The sequence below is a fragment of the Dreissena polymorpha genome, chromosome 4 (assembly GCF_020536995.1).
Source record: "Dreissena polymorpha isolate Duluth1 chromosome 4, UMN_Dpol_1.0, whole genome shotgun sequence".
NCBI lineage: Eukaryota > Metazoa > Mollusca > Bivalvia > Myida > Dreissenidae > Dreissena > Dreissena polymorpha.
The window spans coordinates 994,896-1,008,204 of record NC_068358.1 but is presented as its reverse complement, the minus strand read 5'-3'; the positions used below and the strand labels follow the sequence as shown (position 1 = coordinate 1,008,204).

Below are 13,309 nucleotides of genomic sequence, written 5' to 3'. Positions count from 1 at the left end.
TGGCGAGATTAGTTGGTCTTAGGTTCTAAAAACATGTATTGCGTGTAAGCTATGATAAATGATAATACTGTCTGCTAGGTATATTTACTGTATTGCCCAAAGTGCCATCTCAATAAGCCAAAGAATAGGAAAACACTTGCAAATAATGTGTCAGAACGCCTTACTCGTAGATTTAAAATGGTTTATTTGACGTAGTCGTACTTTACCACTAGCACGATACATTTTTATTTTATTTTAACTCAATCTGGACGTAAATTGCTGAATGTGTGCCTGTCAAAAGGTTCTATAATATCAATTGTACTGAGTCTCGTCCTCTATTGACTTCCAGGCGAGATCTCGCGAGTTTTTTTTCTTGTCGCCGATCAAGAACTCGCTAGAATACAAGGACATGATTTATGTACTTATACTTTTAAATAATAATATTCAAACCAGTAAAAACGAATACAAAGTAAACACGTGTACACGCCAAGTATGATCAACTTCAGAATGTTTTCATGTCACATATGTTCAAATTTGTACCTCAACTAATTTCTAAAGTGGGTAAAATGAGGTAAAAACAATGTAACCCTGAAAGCGTATCCTACGCGCATGTAGTTGTTGAATGTTCTGCTCAGTTACGACATCAGATTGAACAAGCTAAGTTTGCAGTAATTCAACTAATGTTTCAATATCAATGATATCAATGATGGATTTTATTAATTTAGCAGAGGCAATTTACTCCTGTAAACACGCTTGAAATACGTCAGTACACATGCGTAAAAACTTAAATTGAAAATTGAAAACGCACGCACTTCAAAGTAAATCAACATATTACCAACGAGAACATATGCACGAGCGGTAATTAACACATTTCATCAAGCATCCAGAACCCAGTTATGGTAGAATACAACATATCCGATGTATATATTGCAGCATAACCCCTGTTATTGAAGATTGTCAAATATCCGAGGTCTATCTTGTAGACCATCCCTGTTATTGTAGAATGCCACATACCCGATGTCTATCATGCAGCCCAACTCATTTTATTGCGGAATATCATATTCCCAATGTTTATCTTACAGCCCAACCCCTAGTACTGTAGAATGGAACCTATTATTGTAGAATGTCACATACCCGAGGTCTCTTCTGCAGCCCAACCCGACATTAATTGATGCATATCAAATAGGTGTAACAATACATGTTTCAATACTGACGCTGAAAAGCAACGCGATTCCGTCTGGAGCGAGGCCCTCGTTGTCATCATTGTTGACCTTGCGGAAAAGGTCCATCTCAATGTACGTACTGCGTATCTCGGTCTGTGAACATCCTTGTATTTTTAAAATCTGAACAAGACTCAATGTTGTACGAACTGCGCAAACAAATCTATGATAATGAACATCCGTATTTGTATAAAACCAGAAAAGGCTAAGTTATTACGAACCGCGCAAACGATTCTCTGAAATTCTGTTCATGTCATGTGTTAATACCAGCAAAGGCTTAATGTTATATATACTGCGCATCTCGATCTGCGAACATCAGTGGATTAATTAAACCAGTGAAAGGCTCAATGATGCATGTACTACGCAAACCAAATCTATGACCAACCAAGCATTTTTTTAACAAGAATCAGGCTTAACATATCAGGTACTGCGATTCTCGATCTCCGAAAAACCTGGCATTCACGGATTAAGCATATGGCCAATACATGGTTGAGTTATTTTTATGTGGTGTTGACGCAGTATTGTTGCTCTATGTAATGATTTTAATAAATATTAAATATACTTCTATGCTACAGTGTATTAGTTGTGTATGGTCATTGCTTTTTTGATAAATTACATACTCAATATAATGGTGAAGCAGATACTTAAATTACAAATATTCGAGGTTATGGAAGATATAGGTGTTACTAAAGAAATGGTAAATTTTAATCGATATATTCATTTACTGAACGAAGTGCGCTTACCCTTCACTATACACTAACCCAGTTTGAAATGAAGCTGAAAACTATGTATACCAATTTGGGAGTCAAGTTGAAGGCTCAACTTCACTTCGCATGAATTCGTACCATGATATGGTGTACGTTTCAGCATATTTGAAGGTTATTTTACAAGGTAAAAACACAGAAATCAGCGAAGGTGCCCAAATCGAAGCTTTGGTTGTGAAGGATGAAACTTGCTTTTCGCAATGCTTCTTTCTACAAATTGGACCTCTGGAACCAGAAACTGAACCTACTTTCGCTTCAGCTTCGGACAAATTGCACATGACTGGGCACATTTTTTATGATACACAAGGCAGAATTTTTGTTTAAAATCAACCTGCCGTCGATAACTTTGCAAGTCTTCTTACACCAGAGCCACAGTGGATTGTACAACATGGTCCAGCTCTAAGGCGTTCTGGTATTGAAAAGTTCACATTTGCTTTGTATTGCACATCGCTTCCGGATGAGTGCCAAGTTTTGTTTACTAGACCAAAGCCCGGACATTGGCCAAAACAACAAACTTTAACCAAAGCAAAACAATGTGGAATGTTTATTGTTCATCCGGGAACATGGGTTCCACATATGATTGTCGAAATTTGATTTTGACGATAAAATTTCCTTTCGTGTACTCACTAATTCAGTGGCGAATGTCGACGAACTTGAATGAACGATTGCTCATGTTCGACCTTAACATACAGATGAGCACATACGTTCTGACAAAAAATGATTCGAAGGGAGTTTCTAGCACACCCAGCAGAAAACCGATTGAGCACCTTTCATATGAAAACGTCTTTGCTCTTCACGATTGAACAGTTTCCGGAAAACATATGGAGAAAGGATACTCTTGTACAATGTGTGTTGTACTGTCTGAACACGCTCCGACGTTTTCTTAAACGTCTCAGATTATATGTAAAAACTTCCTTAATATAAATAGATCGCAAAGTTGTTATAGAGATAGGGAAGGAATGCAAAGTATGTATCTAGATACCTTTTTAGATACCTTTTTAAATAGTAATGTAAACAGTGAATAATTTCTTTTAAAAAATGATATTAAATATCGTTCGGAACGGAAATATAAGCTGAATGATTTTTTAAGCCTAAAAGCTTCGGTGTATGCGTCACGATCTATAGAAAATAATAGTGTCATATCTGAAGCAATTGGTGAAATGTTCAGAGTCTCCTTAAGTTCCGGAAATATATCTTGACATCTAAAATATGCATCAATGCCCGTGTGTACACAACGAAAAGAAAACGCTGCGTTACGTCTAAACGATTTGTCAATCACAACAGATTTGATCGAAGTCTCACCATTCCTTAGAGATTAAAAGAAGTTCAGAAAGCGTGCTAAATTAACAAGCTCAAATTCACCGTCAGAAATTGTTATGAATTGTTTCTGTAAGATTGTGACATCGGTATCGTTTTCGAGGGAAGAGTCACAATGCTTACCAAAATATCTCGTATATGAAATGTACAGAAGGGATATTGATTTTAATAAAAAAGTAAACATGTATTTGGAACCAATACATAAGTGATGGGGAGACACCGATGTGATGAATGCCCGGCCGTTTTTATTCTACCTTCAATACCTATCATCAAGTAATGCACATACGAAACATGTATCTTTATGTAATATCGAGAAATATTTGAAGGATAAATTAAATTGTAGAGACAATTTTGACAAACATATAGAGACTACCCTTAACATACTCGGACACATGTATGAATTAGATCATAATATTTCGGCTGCATGGACTTCATATGCCTTATCTTTGTTGTATGTTCCAATCAATAATGCCGCACTGTGGCACTTGTTCCGTTTACGGGGACAACACGTGTACGGCAAACGAGGCGACACACAAAGATACCACGGACAAAATGACAGTGTCGATACATAGAAATCAATGAATGAAATTATTATCGTCAGATTGTTGTATAAGAAAAGCAGTTCGATACCTGATGTCTTTTTTGTAATCAGTTTGTGTATATATATGTAGAGAAGAAATGCTGTTCTTAACTTTAGTATCTTGCAGAACGGTGAACTTTAAGGATTGAAGGATGACCTTCGACTGCTGGCAGATGATGGGGTCAAGGACGTTATTGGAGACAGGTAGTTTCGGGACTCGTCCACCTCAAATGACATCAAATAAACACACTGAATATTGCCATACTTCAGATATGATTGAAACCTTTAATCGATGACATACGAAATGAATGAGCATCAATAATCCGGTGTGTTGTAATTTTAAAAGCCGAGAGCAATCTCATGTATTTATGTAATTGTAGCTGTCGCTTTTAATTAATAACACTTTTCATGAAAACACGACTGCAAAAATTAAATTATTCTTATGAATATGATATCTTTATTACGATGACGTGAGTAAATGTAGTTTACCAAAATAGGTACGCTTTAAGGCAAACCGTTTTATCCTTGCAATATCAAGAACAAGTTGTTATCCCGTTCTACAAAAAACTGGCCTGCCGGACCAAGTTGTTCGTACACTGGGTTATTTTATCCCCTTGGTAAGCGCTAACCGCGGGTTAAAGTTATCCAAGCTGGGTAACTAACCAGGCTGGATAAATGCGTTGCTGGAAATATTTACCCAGGCTGGAAAACTATCCATGTTGGGTAAATTTATCCACTGGTTAACTTGTACACATATCCCATAATCCATTGTTAAAGCAAAATTGCCGACATGTCGTAAAGCCAGACGTCAAATTCTATTAATATGGACAAGGCAGCGAAATAGAGAAAAAGAGGACCAAATTATACGGCCTCTGAACTTTCAGTTTTGGAGGAGGAGTTTGCCGAGAACCGTCCCTTATTGGAAAGTAATCTTCCCGATAAAATTACCCATGCAAATCTAAAACAATGTTGGCAACAAATCGCCGATAAAGTAAATTCGGTTGGAAACCACTTCCGATCCGGGATAGAAAGAAAAGAAAAGTGGAGTCAAATGGTGAAAAAGGCTAAAAAAAGAATTTAGCGAGTTAGTACAAGAAGGAATCCGCGTAAACGGGTGGCGGAAGACCCCCAAGTGACCCGCCGTCCACATCCTCTAGAATTATAGAGATGTACAGAGACACGGCTGGTTTTTCCGGTATCCCAGGTGCGGCGGACCTCGAAACCATAAGCCGCTCCGATTATTTGTGTACAAACAATACCCATAGAAAAACACAGAAACATGTACTAAACAGACTCCCAGAGCAATGGGTTATAAAGCTGAGCATTGCATAATTGCAAAGTCTACATACCTCATCGTAATTAAATCCCAAAAAATGAACAACTGTATATATTTGATTTACATTTTTTCACTGTCGATGTTATTTTCTGTCAGCACGTTTTAATTACACTTTGTTTTACTGCGAACTACATCACAGACTATTATATCAATGTTTACACTCGATCACTATTTAACTTTTTTCTAACTACACGAATTTATATTCTATCCACTACACTGTCTAATAATCAAAATCTATGTTTCTACGTGAGGCCGTTGATAGCAAGATAACATTGGAACTCTGCATCTTTTCATGAAAACAGTGTTTCATAAATTATCTCGCTTAAAAAACTATGGATACAAGTTAAAATGACAGGTTAAATCCAACGATAGCCGGCTGTACAAGAAATAAATTCATGTAACAAGTTAACTTTAAATGACATATCGATTATGCCGAAGAGAACGGACCAATGAAAACATTTACAATAAATTACGTCATATTTTTGGAAGTAGATGACGCATAAAAGCTACAGGCGGCCCGTTTTTCAATTATGAACTCTGACGAGCACTTTCCACGTACTTGTTAAATATAATTGAGTTTACTGTTATATACGTCGTTACAGATCTAAATGCATCACTTTATTTTTTTTATATTGTTTTCAGTCCTACAGGACGGTGAATTATTGACCAATTCGCAGACTGGTAAGGCTCATAGGAAGCAACATGCCATATTTGCCTTCTACTTTTCAGCTTTAAGCACGAATACAAATATTGTAGTATTGCTTGTATAAAAGGCTATTTTATATTGTATGAATGCGTGTTTTCAAGACTAATAGACTGCTTTAAAAATTGAAAAATAATATGACTTTATTAATGAACGTGCAATCATGCTCGTGTGTGTCAGTTTGGTTTGGTTAACCAAATCATTATGGTTTCTTCAGGGGTCACTGGAGAATTTATCTTGGACTTCATTCTGGAACAAACAGGCGAAGACACCGTCAATGGTATTTTTAATGATGTAACTGTTTGTGTTGGCTCAGATTATTGTTTTGCCTGCTTTGCGTATCATCTTATTCATTCCACTCGTATATTGTTCTATTAAGATTTTCATAGTGGTATTAATGATTCATCGTTCTTGCGTATGCGCACATTCGTCGCAAGCTCTGATAACTCATTTAAATAAGCAATATACGCAAATTTTTTTGCACAAAACACCATTTTTTTCAATAGCATTCATTAGGACATTAAATTACATGAAGATGCCTGTAAAATTGTGATAAGTGAATGCTATTTTGTATTGTGTTTTAGAGAAAACGAAGCCACATACAATTACAAGGAAACCAGTAGGTGGGAAAGAGACAGGTGAGTAGCAACATACAAATATGATTGCTTTATTAAAACACATTTTCTACAAAACACTGAAACTTAAGTTTAAATTGAAATTATTACTTATTGCGTGAAATAAACAGACTGGTGTAGTGATTAACATTTAATCAAATAACTTCTCTTTAACCTACATCAGCGCTCATTAAGTATCAATTACTGACCTCCACATTAACTGCGTACATGTCGATTCAAACATGCACATGCTGGTTAAGCTCGCGTAAAGGCTTTCTTTCGACCGTGTTAAATGAATGCTGAAAATATATTATCTGGCTTACAATATCCATGCGCATTTACAGCTGAATTGTGGTTGTGTGTTGTTTGTTTTTTTGCGAATTAAGAACAGTTATGCCTTTTATCAACTTCTGCTGTAGATGATGTTCAAACCATAATTTTAACATGCGTTCGTTTCTTGTTGAAAATACTGATAGTATGATGTTTAATATTTCACGGTCATCGTTTATTCCAGCGACAGAAAAGTCTCATACAGTGACTTGTGAATCCATTGACCAAATGACGGATAAGTTTGAAATAAATATCTAGAAAAACATAGTTTCTATGACACAAATGTGCATTTTTCCACATAAACAGAACACACTTATTTAAAATAGTCGTCGCATGCATTAAATATATGGTGACAAGTCTATGAATGATGACGATAAGATTCATCTTGCCCGTCCGTTTGTGCGTACACCAAACCTTACATTACTAAGGATGCATGATATGATTTATTCGTGTTATTGGAAATGTTGTTCGATAACATTTTATTAAATTATGGTGTATTTCAAAAAAAGAAAAAGTGCAGAAGACTAAGCAGGTATCATCCGACAACAGCAGAACCAGGACGAACGATCACGACAGCTTGACATACGGTAAAACGTTTTACGATTAAATATGTTTTAGAAAAGTGTTCTGTTACTTTTCAAGATCACTGATTACGAAGTTGTAGTATACTAGTAGAAATAGTAGTAGTAGGAGGAGGAGTAGGAGTATCAATAGCAGCAGCAGCAGCAGCAGTAGCAGTAGTAGTAGTAATAGTAGTAGTAGAAAATATTCTTTATTTCTGGAGGATATATAAGTCATGAAGATATGCTTGTTGATAGTGTTAGCAGACAGGTTTATTGATAACTTTAATATTAAACACTTTCTTTTTTTCTTGTTAAGATCCTTGTTCCAGCAAGCCAGTGGATACAAAGAAAAAAAATGAAAAGGTATTTATGCTTTGAATATCCAGGTGAGTCAGCCCACTTGTCAGGTATAGAGACTACCAATCAACTAAAAAGTCGCATTCGACGGAATGAATCAAAACAAGTATTCCCGCAAGACAGAATTGTGTCTGTATCTATAACAACATTATAACTGCTGCAGAAAACTCATTGTCGCTAAAAAGCCAATATGAAGTAATCTGTATCGTAAAATAAAAAAAAGATGTCTGACAAAAATTCTTTTGTAAGATGTCTTTTTAGTTTCCACTAACATCGCCAAAAATTAAGGGTTGATAGGGCGACATTTCTATATAATTCTAAGATGGCACAATCATACTTCTGATGAAGTAATCAAGTTTAACACATTGCTTTAAAAACAGTTAGTTTTTGGCTGTAAAATTGAATTTATGTGGCCCAAAATAATTCTGATCGACACAAAATTACGGTCGGTCGGGTTAGTGGAAACAAACAACTTTTTTAGGCCTAATCTTTTAATGCATTTATTTTACAGGAGCGATGACCTAAAGGCATTACAGAAGCAGTACTTTGTAAGTAAGCTGAGGCTGCATGATGAAAAAATGAAACTGATTGCAGCGAAGATGGAAATGGTGAAGAACCAGGGGGAGTTCTATCGGAACATGACTAATGTACAAGCGCAGACCAGAAAGATGACGGAAAATGAACAATAGTTCGCTTTTAATGAACTTGTATGCATTATGCGACGGTTAGTTCTTTTTATGTGATAAATAACCACTGTCACACGCATGGGTAACTGTTGTTCTGTTTGAATACACACATATATATATATAAATGGTATTACAACTTAAGTGTGTTTGTTTGTTTTTTCCATGTTTGCTTTCTATTCATGTGCACATTTCAGCGTGCAAAATAGTTGTTGGCGATATGGTCTCGTATGCCACGACCATCCTGGTGTCCGATGTATGCCGGGGTTTCCACGTAACGCAGTTCGTCTTCAGGAAGTACTTCCGGCTCACCCCATAGTTTGGCAAGATTGTGAAGTACAGCACACGCTATAATCACCTTGCTACATTTCTCTAGTTTCAGTCTTATCTGGATGAATGTTACATAAATAAGATTGATAATGGCGATCAACTAGAACACGTTGAAAAATATGAAAATATGGTTTTCCACTAAAACTTGATGTAATACATTATCACACATTTTGCACATAAAGGAAATATCACTTATAAATATAGAATTAGTTTATGTGAGGCTTAATATTTAAAAAAACACCAAATAATAAGAACACGAACTTGAATAAATATATGGTTACGTTTAACATTTTCGTATTAGCAGAAATGATAAATACAAATCATTTTTATCACGCAAACACACGGAATAGCTCATGTGTCCCATAACTCATATATATTTAATGAAAACTATCGCAAGCAGGGACGCTTTTTCGAAAGATAATTGCAAATAAAGAAGCTATTTTTAGTACAGAAATAAGTTTCATTTTCTGAAATCTTGTGCTAAAGTTTTAACCGTAAATCTTGAAGGAAATCGCACTTGCTAGGTATTCATAATTATGACCACCAGCCAAGCTCATTTTTGCGCCGGAAACGGGGGCCGAAATGGGATAGTTAATGGGCGAAGCGCGAACACAACTACTGCGCTAGCCGGAGTCAGCAGAATCCCGGTACAGACAGGAATAAAACAAAGAACGCTTATTTCTAGTGCGGCTCCATGGGCACGGTTCTGTCGCCTTTGTACCTTTGACAATGTGTTGTCATCGTCAGTAACATTATGTGTATCGGATAAAATATGTTACCATACAGTAAATTACAGATCGCCCATACCTCAGCGTGAAGGATGTGAAATCGTCTCTTCCAAACACCAAAGAGGCGCTCAATGCAGCATCGTGTCTTGCTTTGACTGTCATTGTACCGTTCTTGCACAGCGTTAGCAGCGTTTAGGTACGGTGTCGGCAGGAACGTGCGACACGGGTACCCACTTTCCCCAAGAAGAACACCATTTTCCAAACCTGCAAAATGGTATTAATATATTGGTGAAACAAAGCCCCAAACCGATTATCGCTTTTTTACAATACACGCTACATGCTAGAGACGACAGCAAAGTACTCTTAAAGCAATGGGCGAAATGAGGGTTTCACACGCATACTTTCGTGATGCCGATCTAAGTACGTAACTATCGCTGAACTTCTGAAAACATGGGCATCGTGTGCAGCTCCCGGCCACGCTGCATTGATGCTGGTGATAAGACCTTGAAATATAGCAGAAACCAACAAATTAAAATATTTTTCGGCGTAGCTGTTTAACATAACATTTGACCTTTCAGGACCTTCACAGAAAGCGAACAGAGTTTAAAAGAAATTTCCCACCAGTAGGTCCGAATGAATTTAATCAAATTTTACATTGGTCAATTTGATAGAAAGTCCCATTAAATATTGACCACAGGGCACTCCGAAATAGGGGGCCGTCCATAAAGTTTGTCACGCTCCAGATGGGGGGAGTGGGTGAAAGAAAGTGTGACAGTTTGTAACATGGTGGGGGTAGGGGGGGGGTCAGGCCATGTGTGATGTCACACATTTATTAATAACAATTTGAAAATAATATTAAAAAAGTGAAACATTTTGATTAGTTTAATGTCAAAAATAAGACAAATTGCTTATCTCCTGAACGTGTTGTTCGATTTTTAGGACCCCGAAGGAAGGCATATACTGATCGCACTGTCTGTCCGTCTGTCTGTCCGTCACACTTTGCGTATTGGTTTCGAAAAATGCTCATAACTTCTACGTCGCTTCAGATTTGACCTTCATATTTGGTATGCATGTGTATATGGTCAAGGCCTTTCCATACGCACATAAATTCTGGCCCCTGTGACCTTGACCTTAAACTTAGGGTTCGCGTTTAGGTTTCGAAATCTGCGTTAAGGTTTCGAAAATAGCTCATAACTTCTATCAAAGCGTTTATAAGGGGCATATGTCATCCTATGGTGACAGCTCTTGATTAATAGGCACCTTGGCTGGGCCGGCTTATTCAATAATTACAACCTCCACGCAGATTGCATTATTAAATGACGAAATAATGTATTGGACTGTTCAATTTTTTAGTCAGTAAAGCGTTGAAAGAAGATCTAAATGATAATTTCGTTATTACTAGAGGTTAACACATGGATATATATTCATACTGCCCACCGTAACAACCCTACAGTCATAAAAGCCTGAGCCCAAAGGCTCGCGGGTTGTTATGGGTGTTGGAAATGTGAGTAAATGCCAGACCTCATATCGTTGATAAACTTGTTAAAGTTCTTTTAAGTTAAATTAATTTTGAATACGGTTTTATAGTGAATCGCGTTTTAGATTCAATTTGAAATACGTATTCATTAAAAAAAGTATGTTCGAAAGTGTGAGTATGTGACGTACTTTAGGGGTGGGGGTCCAAGATTTTGTGACAGGGGAGAGGGGGTGGGTAAAAATGATCAAAAAAGCCTGACATACTTTATGGACGGCCCCTGGACAGGATACATTGAACGCATTCTGGATTCCCAACAGCTCTCTTTGTAGAGGCGTTGCTAGTGTTTCTCGGCCGTGTAGGATCAATAATTAGAACATCGCAAGCTATAAATAGGACAGCATAATCTGGGAAAAAGAGTAAATAATAGTTTAAAAACGTTAATTTTAAATCAGTTATATTCAATCCATTATATGTTTATAAATCAATCAAACAATTATGTATTTTTGTATTGTATTTGACATTTGTCGTGATTCTGTAAATAAATTGCGAATGAAAACGTGTATAATTAACCTTTAACGCGATCACGAGTGTAAAGAAAACGAATTATTTCGAACCTGCCATTTGTAAACGTTATAGCGACCATGGTATATAAATAGTATAAAAACATATGCGTTAAAACTCATTGGGTATATTTATTAAATTTATTCATTTATCAGTGTAAACGTCGTAGCATGTGTTGCAGATTAAATAAAGCAACAAGCGGAATTTTTATACAAATGAACGGTGTAAATCGAATAGCATTTCCCACTTAAAATACTTGTGTGAACGATGTCACATTATTAGGGGAAGCAATATATCACAGCCTTTCAGAATGGGCCTCAAATTCTATTTATAGATGTGTTGAAAAAATTGTCCTAGATACTTACCTCGGCTATCACATGTCACTTGCACATTGATGCTATGGAAGTTTTTCCGGTTAACATAGTCTCTCTCAGCAGGAGAGCCTGGAGACAGTATGCGGACATGTTTGCCATCAATGTACCCTATAGCGCAGGGAAAACCATGCATATTGTAAAGGCATGTTGTTCCCTACGACTTCAGCTGTCATTGGAAATGTGATGAACCGATTTTTGAGGGAGCACAGCTGGCTGACAACGGAGTTTACCACTCTGGAAACAGTACCTTTATTTACACAGAAAGTGTCGCCCACGGTCTGCATAAAGATTCCTGATGCCAGGTATCTTAATGTAACCAATACCTGTTTCTTGACAGGAAGTGCATTGGAACGCTGTGTTGATCTTTCGATGTTTTCGCCAATTAAATCACAAATTCTATCAATATTTTCATTGGAAAACATATAACGGCTCCGCATTTCATCATCATTTAACTCAACATTCAAAGAATGTTGGCGATTCTTACGTGGATTCCGATACAAATAAAATTCGGCCATTTTGTTTGTTTACATGGATAGATTTTAACCAACCTTTATACCGGGGTTAAATTTATCCAGACAAAACGCTGGATAAATTTAACCAAAATGATGCAACAACACTTACCCCAAAAAATTAACCCTGGGTTAAATTTATCCGACATTTATCCCAGGATTAAAATTTACCCAGGTTTCGAACAACTGGGTCCAGGTAAGCTCTGATATAAAGATGAGTATATCTACTGGGTTTAATAACTGGTATAAAGGACTTTCTAAATAAGTCCAACAACATGAAGCCTTTGACTCGCAGATAACAAGTCAGTTGGACTTACCCAAATATTAGAACAAGTTTATATAGCATTGTTCTTTTTTAATAATGACTCTGTCTAGTGTGTTAATACCACATACAATACCACATTATATGCGACGATGTTGTTTGATGTATCTCAAAATATAATAACTGGATTGCGTTTTCTGAGCTTGAATTTTGAAGGCAGCATGAGCTAAATTTCGCTTGTAATCATATTAAATTTCGAGATGTACAGCTTATTAAGAGATTTATATACAAGTGTCACCGGTGAAGTGTAAAAAGGCACAAGCTTTCTTTACGGATACGATCGGTTGTGCAGTGATATTCAAAAGGCGGGTTTCATAACAGTTTAATTCTTTTGAGCCCCAAATATAGCACGTGTCATTTAAAAATCGTAGAATACTGATGCAATATAACATCCATAAGATGTTTTTCCCTTTAAAGTAATGCAATCGATATAATAGCACAGCTACATTTTGAATGCTTACAAAAGCGGATCCTGAATAGCCGATTCCTTTTTTTTACCAAATGTTCCTCAAAATTGTGAGATCATAGCTATCACGCATATGAATGATTATAAACCTTATTT

The 13,309-nt window shown here is 36.5% G+C and overlaps 1 protein-coding gene across 1 annotated transcript; it reads left to right on the top strand.

Annotated features, from left to right (window-relative positions):
• The first annotated feature begins 5,753 nt into the window (after nucleotides 1-5,753).
• Nucleotides 5,754-7,784, top strand: LOC127876823 (uncharacterized). Its single transcript, XM_052422301.1, has 5 exons — nucleotides 5,754-5,877; nucleotides 6,117-6,179; nucleotides 6,484-6,537; nucleotides 7,353-7,430; nucleotides 7,723-7,784. The coding sequence occupies exons 1-5, from the start codon at nucleotides 5,805-5,807 to the stop codon at nucleotides 7,782-7,784; spliced, it is 330 nt and encodes a 109-aa protein (XP_052278261.1). The 5' UTR covers nucleotides 5,754-5,804.
• The last annotated feature ends 5,525 nt before the right edge of the window (nucleotides 7,785-13,309 follow it).